General features: G+C 45.1%; 5 protein-coding genes across 5 annotated transcripts; 2 read left to right on the forward strand and 3 right to left on the reverse strand.

Moving 5' to 3' along the window:
• The first annotated feature begins 833 nt into the window (after positions 1-833).
• On the forward strand, positions 834-2,189 carry LOC128709961 (methylthioribose kinase-like). Its single transcript, XM_053804997.1, has 3 exons — positions 834-1,502; positions 1,569-1,700; positions 1,764-2,189. Exons 1-3 carry the CDS (start codon positions 834-836, stop codon positions 2,187-2,189), a joined length of 1,227 nt encoding a protein of 408 aa, XP_053660972.1.
• Positions 2,190-2,327: 138 nt separating this feature from the next.
• Positions 2,328-5,211, reverse strand: LOC128709966 (uncharacterized). Its single transcript, XM_053805003.1, has 3 exons — positions 4,510-5,211; positions 4,118-4,267; positions 2,328-4,043 (listed from the first exon to the last, which is right to left on the reverse strand). The coding sequence occupies exons 1-3, from the start codon at positions 5,209-5,211 to the stop codon at positions 2,328-2,330; spliced, it is 2,568 nt and encodes an 855-aa protein (XP_053660978.1).
• Positions 5,212-6,320: 1,109 nt separating this feature from the next.
• Positions 6,321-9,111, reverse strand: LOC128709968 (uncharacterized). The gene is made up of 3 exons (XM_053805005.1): positions 8,416-9,111; positions 8,128-8,277; positions 6,321-8,027 (listed from the first exon to the last, which is right to left on the reverse strand). The coding sequence occupies exons 1-3, from the start codon at positions 9,109-9,111 to the stop codon at positions 6,321-6,323; spliced, it is 2,553 nt and encodes an 850-aa protein (XP_053660980.1).
• Positions 9,112-10,463: 1,352 nt separating this feature from the next.
• LOC128719764 (ELAV-like protein 4) lies at positions 10,464-11,883 on the forward strand. The gene is made up of 2 exons (XM_053813395.1): positions 10,464-10,854; positions 10,997-11,883. The coding sequence occupies exons 1-2, from the start codon at positions 10,464-10,466 to the stop codon at positions 11,881-11,883; spliced, it is 1,278 nt and encodes a 425-aa protein (XP_053669370.1).
• A 1,760-nt stretch (positions 11,884-13,643) lies between these two features.
• LOC128719765 (protein Fer3-like) lies at positions 13,644-17,013 on the reverse strand. Its single transcript, XM_053813396.1, has 2 exons — positions 16,896-17,013; positions 13,644-14,356 (listed from the first exon to the last, which is right to left on the reverse strand). The coding sequence occupies exons 1-2, from the start codon at positions 17,011-17,013 to the stop codon at positions 13,644-13,646; spliced, it is 831 nt and encodes a 276-aa protein (XP_053669371.1).
• Between the last annotated feature and the right edge of the window lie 3,889 nt (positions 17,014-20,902).

Genomic DNA, 20,902 nt, shown 5'->3' on the forward strand with positions numbered 1-20,902 from the left:
TTTTTGTGTATGTACAACCAAACATTGAATCACGAAGAACAGGTTGATACGGCGATATATGCGCATGAGCGAAAGGAAACGGGTAGAATCGATTTCATCAAACATTGTGTTTATCTCTCGCCAACATAGGAATTCCATTCCTTCCTGTATGTACACACAACAGTAATTCTAACGCAATATCTACCGGTTGTTGTGGTTGTTCCATTAGGTACCGTATCTGTTCCTATCTCAATGTTGACCATTTTTGGTGCCGTACAAATCTCGTTGTGATAAAATTTGTCGGTGTGTTCTACCAAATACCTTATATGGTAAGGAAGTCTGTAAGTCTGTTGTTATTGGACTTATGCAGATTAATGGCCTACTTCAAGTCATCCTAAAGTCCGAAGAGTTTGAAGAGGTTCACATTTTAAATACAACCAACTGACGAAGTTTCGTAGAACATACTTACCTACTTTGATGTGCTATGAGGATGTCAAATTCGGTGCTTACTTCAGTTGTACTATGTAATTGATGTAGTTCTGATCTACATCATGTTCAATCACTCATCAATCAAATTGTCCAAAAGATACAGGCAAGAATGTCATACATGTAACGATTCGAATTATTCATGCATTTAAATATTAATGTACAAATCAATCGATTCGGACATATGTTATTTCAGGCGTACTGTTCGCATACCCGCACCGCTTAGTGTTCCTTTAGCAAAGATAGCATTGTCTGACGTAATGCTTTATCTCACTCCACGAAATGAGTTGCGCGCAGTATCAACAACCCTCACCAACAGTTCAGTTCAGTCCAATTTCATAACGCGTTCAAGCTATACGGGAACCAACATGAGTGAATCAAGCTGGAAGACTGTGGAATATTTCAAGGACGTAATAATGTGTGATCTTTGCCTTGAGGACAATGAATCTCTCAAAATCATAAGCTTCAATATCAGTAAGGCAAATGAAAAAACAGCCGGCTATATGTCACTTATCCATCGGGTGTGCATCGAGGTGGAGTTTGGGGAAAGCCCCACCAAGTCTGCAGCGTTGTCGTATATTGTGAAGGAGAAATCAGATACAGCATTCGGAGGTGATCTTGTCGAGGTTCTTTCTGTGTTTCCCAAAGAGTGCGAAGTGTACGAGAAGCTATTACCCGCGTTCGAACACATATTAGAGAAACAGGAGTTAGTGCGCTTCGGTCCAAAAGTGTTTAAAACAACCAACGAATCCGTGATCGTTATGGAGGATCTAACGCGAAGCCAGTTTTACATGCGGGAACAAAGTTTTGGTCTTCCAATTACGGATATTAAAAGGATACTGCAAAAGCTGGCTGCGTTTCATGCTGCCTCTGTAATTTACAAGGAAAACAATGGAACATTTTCGGATCTGTTTTCCGAGGGCGTAATAGCCGAAAGAACCATAGATGTACTAAGCGGTCACTATGAAACGTTGTATACAGCGTTTCTGCAAAGTTTGCGCGAGCGAAACATCTCCGACGAGTACTTACGGCCACTGGTAAACTTTGAAAACATAGTTCTACTTGCCTTATAATCTAATTCTGGTACATAAATTTGATCACAGATGGCGCTCGATGGTCGGTTACTAAAAGAATGTTGTCGGGTGCAGCGCACAGACCCGTCTGAATTTACCGTTCTAAACCACGGTGATCTCTGGCCAAATAATGTTATGTTTGGAGAAGATGATCTACGTTTTGTAAGTAGTTTTAAACTAAAGTTTATTTTACAGCCAGTAACTTCTTGTTGATCCTCATTACAGTTGGATTTCCAAACAGCTTTCTATGGATCAGTTGCATCGGACGTGTTGTACTTCTTTACAACATCTGCTACGGAATTGATGTGTGACTCATTCGAGGAATTATTGCAATTTTACCATGAAAACTTAACAGAGGTATTCGAGCGACTACACTATCATAAACTGATACCATCGTACGCTGATTTGTTGGAGCAGATCAAACGGCGGGGTATTCTAATATTACCCCCACTCTCAGAAGCCGTAGCCATCACGATGGCTGGTTTAACGGAACCTTCGGACATGGAAATGATCACTTCTGATCAACCGGAGGGTGTAGCGCTACGGCACCGTGTCTACAATAATCCATCGTTCGTAGACCTTGTAGATCGTCTGCTACCAAAGCTGTACGAATTGGGATTATTAAATATTGATGTGGTTTCTGAGCACTAAGTCATTCTGATTCAATAAAAAATAAAAGACTTGATAAATAAAAGGTCAGCTCTTTATTGATGAAACGTTTACCCGTATGACTCTTGTGATAGGTGGGTTGCGCATCTAATTACAGCGTTACGTGTACGATCTTTGGAATTACTGGTCCTGCCTACAATTAGCCGCTAGTGGCGTCAGCAATCCACGTGATCGGAAATAGGGCAACAGCTCCTTCATATGTTGCTTAAAACGATCGTTATCGAAGAGTAGCTTTTGAAACCTTTGTCCAGCTTCGGTCTGCACGATGGCCGCTTCCTGGGAGGCGTCTTCACTCGGATCTGCCAACACGTACGGAAGATCAATGACGGTAGTTTTGATGGCCGCACTTAGACGATCGTTAAAATCGATGTGGAGCTGTTGCAGCGTTGGCAACCGTTTGCGGTAACCGAGCAGCACTAAGTTATGGACCAGACGTTCCTGGTAGTATCGCAAAAAGTATGCCTGCTTCGAAAGCTTCAGATCTCCCCGCACAGAGGAAAACAGGAAGTGGATTAGATCGAACACAGGTGAGCCCCACGATGGAAACTGGTAATCGACCATCGCCACACGTTTCACCGTCTCGTCGTCATATGAAAAAAGAATATTGTTCAGCCACGCGTCGCCATGATTCAGTACATTGAACCCATTCACGTCGATGGTCCAAGTGTCTACCAGCAATGTGTAGATCTGCCTGGAAACGGTCTCCAGATCGTCGACGAACTCTGCAGCGAACTCCCACTCTCTCATATACTTGAACAAACTGTCCAGTGAGGGAGCAAACATCGCATCTGTTTTAGACGCCATTTCCCGGTCCGAGCTTGACTCGGCCAGTTCCTTTGGCAGGGTATTCCCGGACTCGCAATACACGGCTGATGCAGCATGGAACAGTGCCAGATGGTCGAGTACTGCCTCAACGTGAGCTTTATCTAAACCTTCCTGTCTATTAGCCATGCGGAACCCGCTAATCGTCAAATCTTCCAGTACGATCACGTCCACCGGTAGTCCAACACGTGTTGTATAGTGGCGTGGTCCAAGCTTTACCGATACTCCCTTGCTGTGGTACAGTGCTTCGAAGGCGGGTATGAGGTGTTGGTAGAGATGAAGCTCTCTCACGTACATATCCTTGTCCAGTGTGTAAGATGCCGCAATGCCCTTTGGAGGTGCTTTGATGATGAGCGATAGTGTCTCCTCCGTGTCTGCATCCTTCCAGAGCAGACTCACCTTGGCCGAGTACAGCGCAGATGCGTAACTATCGCCCTTCTTAGCAGCATTTTTTACGTATACACTACGAACGATGCGCTTATTCTTCTCGTCAATACCGAATTTGGAATCTACGATGTGCTCAATAAACTCTTGGTCCAACCACAGCGGTAGTTCCAGCGACGGATCACATTCAATCCGCGCCGCTCGTTGGGTACCGATCTGCAGTAGATCAAACACTCCTCTGTCGTAGAAGAAGTCCAAGATTTGTCCCATTTGTTTGACATAAACAGGATTGTTGTACATTTTCAGCTTAAAGGCAACTCCGGCGTCGCCCTGATCCAGCATCAAATCCATCGACGCATCGTCCGTTTTCTCCATCAAGCAAATGGGCAGAATCGAGAAACATACCATTAAACCGAACAGGTGATGCCTTGTTATATCCGAGTGCAGTTCTTTCAGCAGTGGGATCTTGCCATTGTACCCGAGGAAATTAAAGCTGTAAACGAGTTGCTCGTGGTAGTATTGAATCATGTAGTTCATCTGTGATAGCTTCAAATCGCCGTTAACGGAAGTCAGGATGAAGTAGAGCAGGTCGTGCGCCGGTGAGGACCAGAAGCTGAGCTGATAGTCAATCTGCAGCGATAAGAAACGTTAAGGTTTGGTTTGGTTTGAGAGCTATAAAAAGCTCTCTTCGTTCATATTCGTACCAGTAAGGTATCGTTCGGATCGCCATCTTCTTTGTAGTGAAACAGAACATTATTGCACCACATGTCACCGTGATTAAGTACGTTGAATCCAGCTGGATCGGCCCGGGTGATAAGCAAGAGGGAATCGAACAAATCCATACCCCAGTGTTTCTGTGAAAAAGAGTCAATTGGTCAATAACTACTCAAGAAAATGACTTTTAGGTATGTCTTCTACGTATCGCTGTGCTATGTACGCCTAAAGGTATGCTATTATAATTTAAAATGTCAGTTAAACTACGACTTTGGATATCCTAAATGGATGTGGACTAACAAGTGTCTGAACAATGTCGTTACATCTCTCGTAACAATCACCATCAATAAAGTGGCACAATATTCCCACAAATAATACGTACCATCAGATTGGCGTAGAACGCTTCTTTTTCCGACCATCCGCCCATCATCTTTTGAAAGAAATCGGCTTGCCCTTTCTGAAACTGTTCGGTCATTGCGCGTCCTGCCTCCTTAAACATTCCCTCCTTAAACAGTTCTCCGTACGGGCCACGTTGCTGCTGCAAAACAACGGAAGCAGCATGGAACTGTGCCATTCGGCGCAGCACAAGTTGGGTGTGCTGCATGTCCACACCCTGCCGTCGATTGGCCATCGTAAACTGCCGTTCGCGCAAATCTTCCATCACAATCACATCGGTCGGTTCGGTGCTGTGCTTCAGACAGCGTGGCCCAAATGACACACTCGTTCGACCACGCGCATGGTACATCCCTTCCAGGGCGGGTAGTATGTCCGTGTACATGGCCATCTCTTTTGGGAACAGGTTCATCATTTTTATCATCTCATCGGACAGTCCGAGTTTTGGGAGAGCTTTCACAATCAACGAAACGTCCATTTGACTATCACCATCATGCACACGAACCGACACACGCACACGGTAGAGAATGGACGCATAATTATCACCAGCCTCCGTAGCCTTCCGAATATCGAGATCGGTGATAGTGAAGGCATTTTCCGGAAGATCCAACTTCACCGCAATAGCATCCACAAAGTACTCCTTTGTCATCCATTCCGGCACACTGGCATCAGCACTAGTGGACGAGGTCATGGTTATGTCACGTTCACGTTCACGTTTGATTCGCGTATGTTTTCTCCTACGCTGATTGATGGTCCGATACGAAAAACAGATGCGTGTAGACCTTGTCGCGGTGAGCGCAGAATAAATACTGTCCGGCAAGTGTGGGGAGCCTGCGAGAGTAACCAACACGGACGTAGATGTGTACGTAAAAGTTATCTTTCTTAAACCGCGATAAGAAAACCGTTAAGATTGGCCAGATGATTGGACCGTATGATTGAAATGGAACGATTCCAGGGTGTACATAGCTTATTCCTGTTACTTTTGGTTAACTTCACACCGTCATTACATTCGAGTTGATGCGTACAGCCAAAAGTCACCCTGAGATGAACAGGTTGATGCGGTGGTACATACATGCGCACGAGCGGAAGTAAGCGTAACATCTACCGTGCGGTTTCGATTTCATCAAACGCCGCAAATATTGCTCACAAACATCGAAATTCGTACCCGGTAGTGACACACGACCGCCACACGTCAAGAATTCTCACGCAATCGTTGCTTTATCTCTACCCGTCGTTGGGGTCTGCTATTGTCCCAATGGCTGCCGTAACCGTTCCGATCGCACTTGTACCCATTTTCGGAGCCGGACAAATTTAATTGCGATAAGATTGGCGGGCGTGTGCTAGCAAATACCTTATACGGAAACGTTACCGTTGATAAAGAAAAGCGCCAAATCAGGGTATCTGCAGTGGCGCACGACGTTACACCTGTCGATAAAACGAAGGGTCGCCAGAGGAAGGCTCGTTGCGCGTGTATTGAGCTGCGCAGCAGAAGATTCGGTTCGCTTTTGTCTCATTACATCATTTTGTTAAGGAGATGATCGAGACGGTGAGCGCGGGTCGCGAGAAAACTGAAAGTCATGCTGACGACGTGGTCCGCACGCTCGACGAAATTGAATGACGGCATTTGGTTAACGGAGGTTTGAGTTTAAAATTGTTTACCGCAAACATAAAATCACACATCCACACGCTTACACGGTTATTGGTATCTAGCATTAAGCAACAGAGAAATAAAAAGCGGTTTTATTGTACATTGCTGTTTCCATCATATTCGTCAAGTGTCAAGTGTGATGAGCTCGCGAGTTACAAGTTAACTTTTCGGGGTACGCCTCGATTCCGGAAGTAGGGTAGCAGCAGTTCCATATGCCGCTTCAGCGCATCGTTGTCCAGGAGCAGCTTCTGAAAACGCTGCCCAGCATCGGTGCTGTTCTCGAGGGCCGTATCCAGCGACGCATCATCCGTGTCCGGTACGAGGGCGAACGGTAGCACCAGCATCGTGTCGATCAATCCCAACATTAGATAGTCGTTGAAGTCAACGAGCAGCTGCTGCAGCGTTGGCAAACGTTTGCGGTACCCGAGCAGCACGAGATTGTCGACCAACTTTTCCTGATAGTAGCGAAGGAAGTAGTTTAGCTTCGTTAGCTTCTGCTCCAATTGGACGGAGGAGAATAGAAAGCTGTGCAAATCAATCATCGGCGACGCCCAGCAGCACATCTGGAAGTCGAGCAGGGTTGCCACGTCCGTTTCCGCGTTGGTGCTAAACATGATGTTGTTGATCCACAGGTCACCATGGTTTAACACATTGAACCGATCCTCCTGGGCGGTGATAATTCCGATAAGCTCATCGAAGGCATTTTTGGCCAGCTCCTTCATGTCGGCATAATGGTCCGCAGGCACAAAGTCCCAGTTCGCCATGAAGTCCACCAAACCATCCAGCATTGGTTGGAACAGTGGTGTGCCCATATGTTTCAGGCTTTCCACCACTTTCGGTCCGTTAAAGTCACTGGACAGGGTATGTCCCTGGTCGACGAAAACGGCAGATGCGGCATGAAATCTGGCCAGCTGTTCCAACACCAGCTCGGTGTGATATTGATCCAAACCTGCGCGACGGTCGGCCATACGTTTGCTGCCGTTGTGCGAAAGATCTTCCAGCACCAGCACGTCGGCCGGTGCGCCTTGACACACCTTCAAGCACCTTGGTCCGAGCAGCGCACTGATACCCTTATCGCGATAGAGCTTCTCGAACGCGGGCAGCAGGTCCCGGTACATCTGTATCTCTCGTGTCGAGAAGTTTAGATTCGCCATGTGCTCCACCAGTACGCCCTTCGGTGGTGCTTTTACAATCGTCGAAAAACTCTCGACGATGCCGGTACCTTGATTCAGCACGTCGACCTTTGCGCGATACAACACCGACGCGTAGTTATCGCCCTTCTTGGTGGCGAGTTCCAGGTGGATGTTTCGGATGAGACGGCGACCTCCGGTGGGACAAGGGCCAAGTTTCGCCTCCACTACGTCGTCGAAGAATTTCCCATCCAACCACAGCGGTAGATGGAGTGAGCGATCACACTCGATGCCGGCAGGACGCTGGTTGCCTTGCTGGTTTATGTCGAACGCGCCGGCATCGTAGAAGTACTCCAGGATCGGGATCATCTGCTCGACGTACGCGGCTCCGTTGTACATTTTCTGCTTGAACGCCGTCCCAGCGTCACCCTGATCGAGCATCAGATCGATGGAAGCGTTCTCTGTTTTCTCCATCACACAAATGGGAAACACGGAAAAGGCCGTACTGAGACCGTACAGTTGCCGCTCAATGAAATCCGAGTGCAGGTCTTGCAACGACGGACGCACCCCGCCGTACTGGAGCAAGGTCAAGTTCTCGGTCAAATGCTGGAAATAGTAACAAATCAAGTGGTCCAGCTGGCGTAACTTCAAGTTGGCGCGCACCGACGAAAAGATGAAGTAGTGAAGGTCAACTACGGGGGAGCTCCACATGCACATCTGGAAGTCGACCTGCAATCAATTGCAAGAGCTCTAGGATTAATCAAACCACTTGATTTAAAATCGGCTCTCCGATCGTTTGCAGTCGATTAAGCTGCCGGGCGCTACTTACGAGCGTTATTTCTTTGATCTTTTCGCCATCGTCGTACTGGAACATCATGTTGTTGCACCAAATGTCGCCGTGGTTTAGCACGTTAAACTTGGCCGGATCAGGTTTCGTGATGCGTAGCAACGCATCAAACATCTCCATACCCCAGCGTTTCTGAACGTAAAGAATGCGTCATTATCTATTACTATTGAAAGTGCTTTAAAACAGCTCCCTTCCATCTCGTCATCGGTCATATCTAGATAAAAGGGAAATACACTGGGAAGATAACGACTAATTCAAAGTTGCACTTACCATAAGCTCGGCGTACAGTTTACCATTATTTGGCCACGTGCACATAGTTTCGTACATGAACACATCGTGCTGAGCCTGAAACTGCTCGAACATGGCGCGGTTCTTTTCCGAGTACATGCCCTCCTTAAACTTCGCATCGTACGGCCCATTCCGTTCGTAGTGAACTGCCGAAGCTGCATGGAACTGAGCCAACCGACGGAGCAGCGTGTGACAGTGCTCCAAATCGAGCCCCTTTTGACGCACGGCCATCTGAAAGTTGCGATCCTTCAGATCCTCCATCACGATAATATCCGTCGGATCCGTGCAGTGCTTCAGACAGCGCGGTCCAAATGTAACCTCCACACCCTGGTCACGGTATAGCTGCTCGAATGCGGGCAAAATTTCAGTATACACGGCCATCTCCTTCGGGAAGACATTCAGCGCGGAGATCATTTCCTCGGAAAGGCCCAACCGCGGGAGAGCCTTCACGATCAGGGACACGGTTCGTCGATCCGCGTCGGAGTTCCCCATCAGTACCGTTACTTTCACGCGGTACATGATCGATACGAAATTGTCGCCCGCCTCCGTGGCCGGACGAACGTCTAGCTGCTCGACGGTGAGTTCGCTTTGCGAGACGTTGAACGCTTTTGCAACCGCATCGATGAAAAAATCGTTTGTCATCCACTCCGGGATCGAGACGGGTTTCGAAGGCGACATCGTACAACGCACGATTAGATGCTGGGATGGCGATGGTGGACACACAATCGGATCGAGAACCTTTTGAAAAACCCGAACCGTTCTAGTCGGATGCTCGCACTTTACTAATTTCAAGTGCGTTGCTTGCCGTCGGCATTAATTCGCTTGCCACCGGCCTCCCGGAGATACGTTATCTATTTGGTGGAGTATGAAATCTTGGCTCGAAATCGGCAGTTATATTTTTAGCATTTTGACCAAAATAATTAATGAGGACAGCGTTGTTGTTGTTGTCAACGCTGTTAACAATTGCTGGTTTCGAGCGATTTTTTGCTGTGTAAGTATTATGAGTTTATCGGTAAATGAACCGCTAGGGGGATACGGAACGATCATTAGAAAGAACAATATCATTCAATTACGAATTACCGCCTAGATCGCCTAAACCTTGAACCCCAAAAAGGCAGATAGTAAAATTGAATCGCAGGTTAGATTAAATATATGTTGAGTTGTGATATCTATGTGATCTGTATGATAAACTAATGCTTTTAAACAACTTTTTACTGTTTAAGTTAATAATCTCTGCCTGTCGGCACATCTCAGTTTTGAACCCGAGCGTCCTGAATAATAAGTCGCCATTTTGTACTTTTTTTAAAACAAAGTTTCGAAATTTCGACGAAGGAAATCAATCAAGAAGGAAACTACAGAAACCTATTTTCGTCATTACTTTAGATTTTGTCATACATTTGGAGTTTTTATTATAATATATAATTTTTTAATACATACGAACTGCACAAAACCGTTGAGGCTGCTTCCAACGATCGTAGTTTTGATTTCAAAACACAACAATAAAGAAGCGGAAATGGAATGAATTTAATTGTAATGTTAGACCCTAATTCACAAATGAAAGATCTCAAACTCCAATCATTATTTAGATTTTCTTCATTTTAAACAAACATGCTTTCGTCGCCGTCGGTTGGTGTAGGTTTTTGCCACAACGCTCCGAACTGCTAGACCACCACCTAAGCACCCATATGTCAAACGCGGCGTTCGCTTTATCCGGGCTGCTACGGTTGGTTCGAGCAGTCGTCTCACTTTTCAAACACGAAAATTCCTCTCACTATGTAACGACAGCGGAAGCCGAATTCGGGCAGTTTTGTTTCTCACGACACAAACGACAGATTACGGATAAACGAGGCATCGCTGTAAATAGCAAAGAAAGTGTACCTTTTGTTTGCGGCCGTGCAGTTTTCGCCCGCATTGTATGACGAATCGTAGTGTTCTAGCGCGTTACCGAGTGGCAAACATAAATCCGCGGTGCTGAAAGCAAATTGGCTGTGGTGTAGTGGTGAGCTGTAAGCGCGTAGTGCCGTGCGGCTATGGGCGATATACTGTGGCAGACAGCGATGAACGAACCGTCGACGTCCCAACCGCAGGGACCGCGGTTAACAGAAAATGATCAACTGTTCGACGAGTTGCTGGAAAACATTGTGTACGTAGGTAACCTGCCGAAAAACATCATGCTGACCGACCTGATCGAGCTGTTCAAGTACGCCGGCCGGATCGAGCGCGTCGCCTGGTACGGTGAGCATCGCACCGACATCAACACGAAGGTTGCATTCGTACGCTTCCGGCACTCGCGGCACGCGAAGGAAGCGGCCAAATGGGACCGGATACGTTATCACGATTCGATCCTGATCGTGATGCAGATATTCAAGGATCAGTGGTTCGATATGAGCGTATCGATAATGGTGCGAAACATACGTGATGGTAGGTTTTTCCCTTTTACCCCCTTTGCTAGCCAGTAGTAAGAAGAAGCATCAAAGCTGCTGTCAAATTGGGTCCGGGGTGAAGAATTCGGCACCGGTTCACTCACGCACACACCGTGCCCTCCTTTCCGTTCTGATTGCAGACACAACCGACTGGCAGCTGTATGAAGCGTTTCGAAGATTTGGCAAAATATACGGCATACTCATACCGACGCACGGTACTGCGTACGTGGGCTTCTACTACGAGGCAGAAACACAATGCGCCCTGGAGATGAACAACAACATGTTCAACGGCAACAGAATGCGGGTGGAAATGTTACGGCGAAATCTGCCCCTGCAACAGATCGACATATTCGACATGTCCCGGAACGAGGTGCGACTGCTGCGTGACATGTTGCTCGAGGTGGACGAAAAGCTGGAACAGTTCTACTCGGCTTACGATGAAGCGTTCAACTACTCCTCGAAAGATTACCGCCGGTGGAAGCGAAAACGGCGTCGCGTAACTCCGCTGCTGAGCGATTCCAGCTCATCGTCGGAAAGCAGCTCGTCCAGCGTGTCGGAACTGTCGAACCGGAGTGCGAACGAGGTGCGGCGTATACTGTGCGGCTCGAACGAAGAGAACCGCTGCCTCGGCATCTTCGGCATGAACCCGGACACGACAGAAAAAACGCTGATGAAGCTGTTCTCCCGGTACGGGCACGTCAAAGATATCAAGCTGATATACGACGGCAAAACGAATGTATCCCGCGGGTACTCGTTCATCTATTTTAAGCACGCCAGCGATGCACGTCGAGCGCAGCGGAAACTCAACGGTACGATGCTCGAAGGGCGTAAGGTGCGGGTCGATTTCAGTCGCAGCAAACCGCATGAACCGCGGGCCGATCGACGCAAACGGGTGTCACCGACTGCTACTGCTGCGACGGCCGCTTCGACCAGTGCCGATCGTTGCTGTCATCGCCGGCACGGCACCACTCATCACAAGAAGCGCAAAAAGCGACGCGTATGCTACTCCTCGTCGGATTCGGAGTAGAGCGCGTGACGCGTGGACTAAACTGGGCGCCATCGAACGGAGGGAATCGATGTATGTGGTTGGACTGGACTTCCTTGTCCTTACAGAATATTTGCAGAGCAGAAACACGAGATCCTCAAACTGTGCTCGACCTGTTCCACCCGGATAAGGATTAGGGTACCCAAAAGATTTACACAAAATGGCGGCCACCAACGATTTTTCTTACTCTTAAGTTGAACATTTTCTTTTCTTACATTTTTAGGACGTGAAGTCACCCTGAAGTTATGAAGTTATCAAACCTACCATTTTTGAGATTGGGGAACCTTTGCACTATCAAATTCTACAATGCTCGCGCATTTCATGATCAATACCATCATTTCTTTCAACAAATTTCTCAAGATGCCGGTAACATATACGAACGAGCTTCAAACAAACGATCGTCCGGTCAGTTGCAAAATACTTTCAACTTCACAGTCAAACGCATAGACTGGCAGAACAAAACGGCTTCTATCAAGAACACTCGAGTAGTGGCACGCGACCAACACTCGCCTATCCATATATAACCGTACATAATATTCTTTTCCTTTTTTATTCGTTGTTTGTCATTTAGTTAAACATTGAAAGTACATTTATTTGTTTTGATCGTTTGTGTAGCATCTTTCCCCGTTACGATGAATTTGCTCTCCCCACGTTGGCTCTTGACCAGTTTAATTATCAGAACTCAAAAACAAAACTCTCCTGAACAGAACTCGTAAATGAGAAGAAATGAACTCTGCATTGCATTGCACCGTTATATATCGGTCGGTTATAGTATTGGGAAAGCGGAATAAAGACAGCTTTATGTATGTATATAGAATATATATATATATATACAATGTGTGCGAAAATCCGCGATACTAATGAAAGGAACGTTAGAATTTCCGATTCGATGAGATGTCACGTTTTGGTGCAAGTGTGTACACGCGTTCCGTGGCGTAGGGAAACAGTAGCTAACAGGAGGAACACAATCTTTTGTGATGGATTCGTGATGCAAAAAAAAACAACCCCAAAATACGCGTTAACATAGACTGGTGGGGAATGTTTTCTTTATCACTGTAAATGATATGAGGGATAGCAGGAGGGATTTATAAACAAAACAAACAAAGGAAAGGTCGTAAACTCATAAACTCTGTACGGGGGGAAAGAATGTCCTTCGGAGAGCTTTTAGGGATAGTAATAGACCAGATAGATGGAATGCTCGCGAAAGAGCATTTGTTATGTACATTAGGTTTGTTGGAAGCCCTGCGCGAACGATCGTGAATCATTTATTGGTTTTGTTTGTGATCGCCAAAAAATGTTGAAGTCCTTTTTCTTTTTTTTTTACTACAATAATTAGCAGTAGCAGGATGTAGTGTTAGACGTAGAGCGGATAACGATAAACACAACCTTGGAACAGTTCAGGGACCGTCAAAGTAAAATCACGAGTAACACAGCACACAGGATATAGTGGTGAATCAAGCGATTGGCTCATTGGGCTCATGGATCGATGAAGTGGCGGTACGAAAAACACAAAAACAATGAATAATAACTGCTGCGTTTCGCTGTGTGCAACATAAAAAGAGCATATGTTTTGTTGGATATCGTCAGTCAACATTCGTTCACTCCCGTCCGGTCAGTCATATTCCAATACTGGCCCTCCAACCAACACACACAAACAATTCAGCATCAACAATATTGTTCCTCTTCAATTCAACTATCTGTTCCACCGATTGAGTCCTGTTGGGAGATCACAACCCACTCGCTCAAACTGCATGATGTGGTACGGTCCCGGTACCGTATGCCGGATGGTATTCGGTCCCATTGACCGCACCGGTAGTAGCAGCCGCAGCGGCAACTGCAGCCGCAGCCACGGCGGCCCTTTGCAGCGAAGGGTGATGGTGCATGTGAGCCGTGGCTCCGGCTGCTGCAGACGCCTGTGTCGCCGACGATCCATGCAGGCTGTGATGTTGCTGTTGGTGATGAAGATGCGCATGATGGTGCGATGGTTGTTGCTGTTGCTGCTGCTGCTGATGTTGTGACGAATGGTTGTTGTGTTGCTGCTGCGAATGGTTATGATGATGATGATGGTGGTGGTGTTGGTGATGATGCGGTGCATGGTGTGCGGTTGCGGCCAACACGCTCGGATACAGCTCGGGCGAACGGCCATCGTGCGTGGGCGTTCCGGCGAGCAACTCCGACATGAAGCCAATGTACGTGATCGCTAGACGCAGTGTTTCGATGCGCGACAATCGCTTTTCGTACGCAAATGTCGGCACCTTGCGGCGCAACTTGTCGAAGGCTTCGTTCAGATTGAACATACGACGCCGCTCGCGTATGTTGGCCGCCCGGCGCTGTGCCATCGAAGCTACCCGGCGGCGCGTTTTCTTGTTCGACCCACTGGACGGTGCCGGCTGTGCTCCGCGCGGCGAGAGCCGTTGACTGACGAAGCTACCAACCTGCTGCCGGGGCCAGATCGCTAGACGCGGAATAGACAGAAGGAAAGAAATGTAACATCCGAAAATCAAGACCACACCACAATGCAGCCTTTCCTTCAAATTCCCTATCAAGTATCAACCCATGGTACGATAAAACGATCCACAATACCAAGATCAGCATCAAACAGCGATCCACACACGATTTCTTTGTTGATAACTTACATCATCTCCAACCGTCCCATGAATGGTACAACGTTCAAACAGAGGCGCCGATGATCCTGACGAAGGGCGTCGTTAGTGTACAATGAATATCAACATGTATGTATCCATGTATGAAAATACTGTTTCTAAATGACCATTAAACAATGTATAGAATAACGAACGAGAATCGTATGTGTAGCCGAGCGTGTTTCTTTTCCGTGATCAGTGTGCCGGACATATTAATATTTGAATCAAACCGAAATTCCACATATACCATCCACTATCAATGCCCGAACTCGTCCGTTGTGCATGCGGCTTTCCTTTCAGCGATTCAAAATGAGTCAATGCTATCAAAATTTGAGTCCACCCACGGCTTCAAGAAACTTATTGCAAATGTCCTAGAGATGGGTGTTTGCGCCTCAACCAAACAAGAAATCAACGGAGTTCGCTACCGCGCGATCAATCTGAGAACTATCTGCTGTCCGAAACATGTCCTCAACGAATTCAATTTCAGCCATCCGTTTTTAATCCGTTGATGTGGTGTGAAGATACGCGGCGGTATGTAAAACCATGATTTATTTCATCTTTACGCGTCTTCATTTGCTTTTATCCAAATTCACGCATTACCTTCAACATCACCATCGAAAATTGGTATTAATGTTTCTTGTTTTTTTAGTCTCATTTTTAATCCATTATCTTGGAATGATTTGCTCCGGTGCAATCCGTTTTTGAGCGGGAACAAAAAGGTAAGTACTGACCGCTTACCAACTATTAGTAAGCTCTGAAAAAAGCCAAATAAGAGAAGAAAATAAAATAATATAAGAAAAAACGAATCAAAATTAACATGTGAAGCAAGCAAAATAAATTTAGAAATGAAGATTTTAACAAATACAATGTCGTAATCTTGTTCTTCCAATAAGTGAGTATATCACATTAGTTCGCCAAGTTCTTCGTGTACATTGAGGAACGTTTGTTGAAATCATTAAATTAAATTCTACCAAAGGTAGAACATACAAGTGACTAACAAAATGATTCTAATAATTGTTAAAAAAAACCATATGATTTAACACATTAAACTTCTTACACAAAGTAAGTGATTTAGTAAAGATTTTTAAAATTAGAAAATTGAAGGCAATGTTCACGCTCTATCAAACTGGTTTCCTTCCGACAGTGTCCCTCCCTAACTAGGTTAGTATAAACATCCTGTTAGTATTTTGATTCAATGAAATTAAATTTGAACTATTAAACGTATCACAATTTTATAATTTTCTGTTTACTCTACAAAACAGTTAATGTAAATGAAATCATCCCGTCTACGAACCGGAGCATCTGATCGTTACAAGTTATAGTTTGGGCAATACAAATTGCAACTCAAATTATTGACATTGATGTCCACAGATGCGACGACATGTTTATAATGCACACGAAATGCGGTAGTGCAGCAACTCATTAGAGGTCCACATTATTGGCACATGAATGGCATTGCAGCATAATTTTATAGCGTGTGACATTTATCACATCAAAAAAGGCTATTATTGATAACCTTTTGATGAGAAAAAAATGCACTAGAATGTCGCAGTCTCGATTACTGCAATCAGCTTTATGAAAAGTTGATCATTTACATTTATTTTAGTGTATAAAGCCTTAAGCAAGCTTTGATTCTTCTTTTATCCCCGTTAATTGAGTGGGGCATGACTAAGTAAGTAAACTTGATTGCTTGGAGGTTTACTTAAAGAATGTACTAAAGAATCATTATTTAACAGCATCTTCGATGACTTAGACCAATATTTAACAGTTCCAGAAGATATCTGTTAGGTAATTCTGCAATTGCTCATGAAGTTGAAGCTCATTCGTCCGATCAATTGACGATAAACATTAGTTTGTTTGTTAGCATTTGATTGAATTAGTAAGCTTAAAATAAAGTACTTACTTTTTGAGAGTAATTTAGAGTAAAATTGAAGACATAATTAATATTCTTATCTTGATAACTGTTTTATTACTCCTTACTAAAAGAGCGAACAAAATGGAGCTTTCTACCGCAATGTACAATGGACGTTTGTACAATAAAATGAACAATATCACCTTCTTTAATTTAATTAGCAAGTCATAAGAACAACTCAAGGATTTCTTCATATACTGATTAGAATCACAAACATCTTAATGTGAAGTTTATCATAAGTATGATCATTGAGATATGTTCAATTTCCATATCTGAGATACGCCAATCGTTTGTCCTGATTATGACAATGAGATTCGTCGAAGTGCCTCTTTTTGTATCACCCTTAAGCGTTAATTCACTTTGTTAACTATATTCACTTCATGCACAAACTTCCAGCGAGCAGGAGAAGAATGTAATCCTGCAAAGTGCGGCATAGTTACCTAAGTCAGCGCACGGAAATCCAGCCATCAGCTCCGGATAGTGTACCATCGGGGACGGGTTTTCCTGGCCCCAGATAGGCGTGAACGGTGCCACATCCGGCGGGAACGGTGGTTCCATCCTGTGTGATATTGTTCTGATGTTTTTTTTTCGTCTATTCTCTATTTCCTTGAAATAACTCCTTTCTTCGTTTTATGTACACTTCCTTTTGTTTAGCACACTTTCTTTCTTTTTATTTCAACTTTATTCACTTTGGACGTTGGCTATCACACGCTTAATCTCTGCTAAAGTTGGGACTTTGGGAAAACCTTAATGCACCAAAGAATTGCACTCCATTTCAAACATCTCCCAACTCTCAAAAGCACTAGCCCGCATCGGCCGAACGACGCCAACAGACTGACGGGTGCATGCAGACGGAGTTGAATATTTTCCACCGTAACGGCTCGGGAAGGATGAAAATGGTGAAAATCCTACGAACGGGCGCATTATTTTTAATATCCTCGCATCTGTGCGCCGCGTCTCATCCCTTCCGGGGGAATGGGGGAATAACTTTTCGCCCGGGGTAAATGGTCCTCCTCTGGCATCGATCGGTACACGATTGGTGCGAGTGGCAGCAGCTTGCCGGAATGGTTCTTTCCTTTCGTACTGCCACCAGCATCCGGCCAGCCCCGCTGCAGATGGGGATGGGAATTTCCCAACACTCGACCGTTGCCACGTGCGAGACAAGGATATTCGCTGGCGGATGGCGTTGGTGTTACTTCTGAGCGCACCACCGCCTCACTACGCGCAAGGTGTTTGCAAAAGAATAAAACGGAGGGTCACCCAGTCGGTACGGGTTTCGATGTTCCACCGAAGCACCAAAGTAGGCATCTCGGGACGGTTAGCCCGAGAAGTTAGCAAAAGTTTTCCTTCCCTAGCAACCGCACCGTAGCATGGCGGTGGCACAGATTTGCTCACCCTCCGTTACCATGGTTTGGGGGTGAAAAAAACCTTCCCAGCTGGCTCCGCCCATCGAGGATGGGTAACAGATTTCGGCGACCAATCATGAGAAACATGTTGCACACCAGGCACAGCACCGAGCAGGCGTCACAGGCTGCGTGCTGCTGCAGCACATCCCGAAAGGACACTCGCACGCAACCGAATGGTGCCGCCAGCTCGCAAATGTGCGCCTGGCTGGGAGCGCTGGTGGAGCGACAAGGACGACATGGGCGTTGGCCAAGGACGAGACATGGCCGTCAGCCGGACAGTAACACGTTACGCGCGCCGTTTTCTGGTCACAAGTGTGATACGAGTCCGTTTTGGGTTGATTCTTTTTTTGGTTGCCACCCGGGAGGAAAATCGATTTCGTCCATCGGATGGCGGTGGTGATGCATAAAGGCTGTGCTTAAAATTTAATTTAAATCAAGTCGACCATTTCCCCGGCTGCTACGACAAGGGATAATCCATTTAAAGCGGTACTGGAATTCGGATTCGCGGCATTTGTACGATATGGAACAGAAGTTCTGTTCTGTGAGGGTGGTAAATTTTATCCAAGAAAAGTGTTATTTTGAGCATTTGATAATATTGTTATATAAAAAGTATGGAAGAAGTCAGTGTTAAATACTGTGTTCACCAATGGATCTTCTTGTTGAAGAGGCACTCGCAACAACAAGTTATTTCTGTTTGAGTCTTATGAGCCTGAGCCCACTGTCCAATGCTGTCTAATGAGCCTGATCCCACTACTGTAGACCAATAAAGAAGAGCTGATGCAGATCTACATTGTAGTGGTTCTTCTATTGGAACTCAGAACTAAGAATTCCTAGTTCAGCTTTCTGTACAGAAGCCCTGTCTAATATGTTAGAATTCTGATGGTGCTCCCGTCAATTGCGATCCTAGCTTCGTGTATCTGCAATTCGAGAGGTCTTGAGATTTCAAACTAAGAATCATGGATTTAGACTAGTACGACAATTGAACTAAACACGGGAACGCTCTTGTTTATCCCAATTCTCTACATCGTTGGTATATTCCTTGTATAAATTGTTTCTCTAAACCTCCATGACAACAGTTGGTGCTTCTCGATTGTGTATCAGAACCAGTTATCAGAGTGCTCCCGGTGACTCAATTTATCTAGTTTCTAGCAAGGACTATTGTACAGTGACTTTGAACTACTAGCTAAAGCACTGCGCCCTAAGAAAAGCTTTCGAATTGATCATCTACCCGTCGATCCTGTGCAAGTGCAATTCATGGATCAGTCCTGTGTTTGCTATCTGGTGGCGGAATTGATGTAATTTATTCGATCAACTAAAAGAAGGTTTTGTAAATTATTGGTTTTGTATGAACTTAAGAGAACTGGTTCGTTCGTTGTGAAGAACTGAACGAACTGTAGAGATCTCTCATTCTTTGGTGACCGGGGGATTGTTCTTACATTCGACGGGTAGTTCTCTCTATCTGCCGGTCTCGGTCGCTCATAAAACGTTCTTACATTCGACGTGTAGTTCGTTCGACCTTCTGTAATTCGATCTGTCTACATAGATAGTTCATCCTGGGGACTATTCGTGAACTGCAGCAACATAATTTGACGAACGAAGTTCGTTCGTTCACTTCGAGTAACTGATCGAAGTGTATAGGTTTGGTTCCTGTGGCAAAAATCTAATCAGGTGCATAACATTTGAATGCAAATCGATGAAGATTAGTGTTAACTTCGTCTTAACCGATTATATCCTTCATTTTACTATTTTCCTAAACGATGAAATTGATCGTGTTTGAAGATTTTGACCTATAACGAAGGGGATTTCAACGAATGCAAAGAGATGAGGGGTCTTCTCTCCTGCTTCATTCAAACTATTCTTACTTTTGACCGGCACTGCTGTTATCAGCATGCGATACTAATAGCGAACAAGCTCGAGATGAAGTTCATGTGCCCACTAGAATCGTCGGACAATAATAGATTGTCAACCGACGGTGTTTGACCGTAAGTGGTATGAGAACTCTTGCAGCAAACTAAGCTCGTTAAGCAGTTGAAACAACTGATAAAAAATTAAAGCCAATAGTTCATTCTTCTCCATTTTACTTATCGTTCTTTTCGAATAAATTTTTTTTTATCCTAATAAAGTTAAATACTCCTTACTTCACAATATCTCTTGATATTGCTTTATTATTTAATCGTTAATTGCTGTAGGCAAGGGCTCAAGCGCTAACTCTTCAGCAACGCGCTCACTTAGTTCAACAATGTCCACAAATTTCACAACAATTATAGTTCAGTTACATATAATACATATTAGGTTGTCCGAGTTGAATTAATTAATTCTCGAAAAATTTTCCAAGGCTTAAGAAGAAAAAGAATGAAATTTTCGTACATAACTCCAATTTACTGAACTTGCAAGCGAATGTGTAAAGGTGCCCGAATGAGTAATGATGAAGTAATCCTGCTGTAGCTTAATTTAATGCACAAACAATGGATTTAAAGCACGATTAGAATTAGGTTAAATCATTTACACAACAATTGTACCAACACCGCAAAGTCACTCGTTATCCGTATGCACTTGAAAGTGAAAAAGTTTAAAACCACCAAGGGGTTTAGCCCGGAGATGCATGTCCGTACAGTTGTCCGTAGATAAAAAAAAACCCCAAAAAACATCACGAAGCACAACAACAATGACAAAACAGTTATTTCACGCGCGTAGAGAACTCAACAGATTGATGGAAATTAGACGTGCGCACCCCATGCCCGATTAGCACCCTCATAATTTAAGCCCTTCCATACCGGGCTCGATATGGGATTAGCGCACAAACAGCATAAACACAGTAGGCAGGGTAACACACGTGGGATGCTACAGTAGGCAATTCAAAATAAAACCCGAAACATCTCGGCCTACTGGGGACTTGTTTTTACCGCATCAATTAGACACAGATTTGTCATCGGAATGACACTTTATTAATTTTCTGTCCATCCCCCTGTTCTGTGCGGTACACAGGATCGCACACTGAAGGGTGTCATGAGAGAGAGAGAGAGAGAGAGATCCAGCAAACA

The sequence above is a fragment of the Anopheles marshallii genome, chromosome 2 (genome assembly GCF_943734725.1).
Source record: "Anopheles marshallii chromosome 2, idAnoMarsDA_429_01, whole genome shotgun sequence".
NCBI lineage: Eukaryota > Metazoa > Arthropoda > Insecta > Diptera > Culicidae > Anopheles > Anopheles marshallii.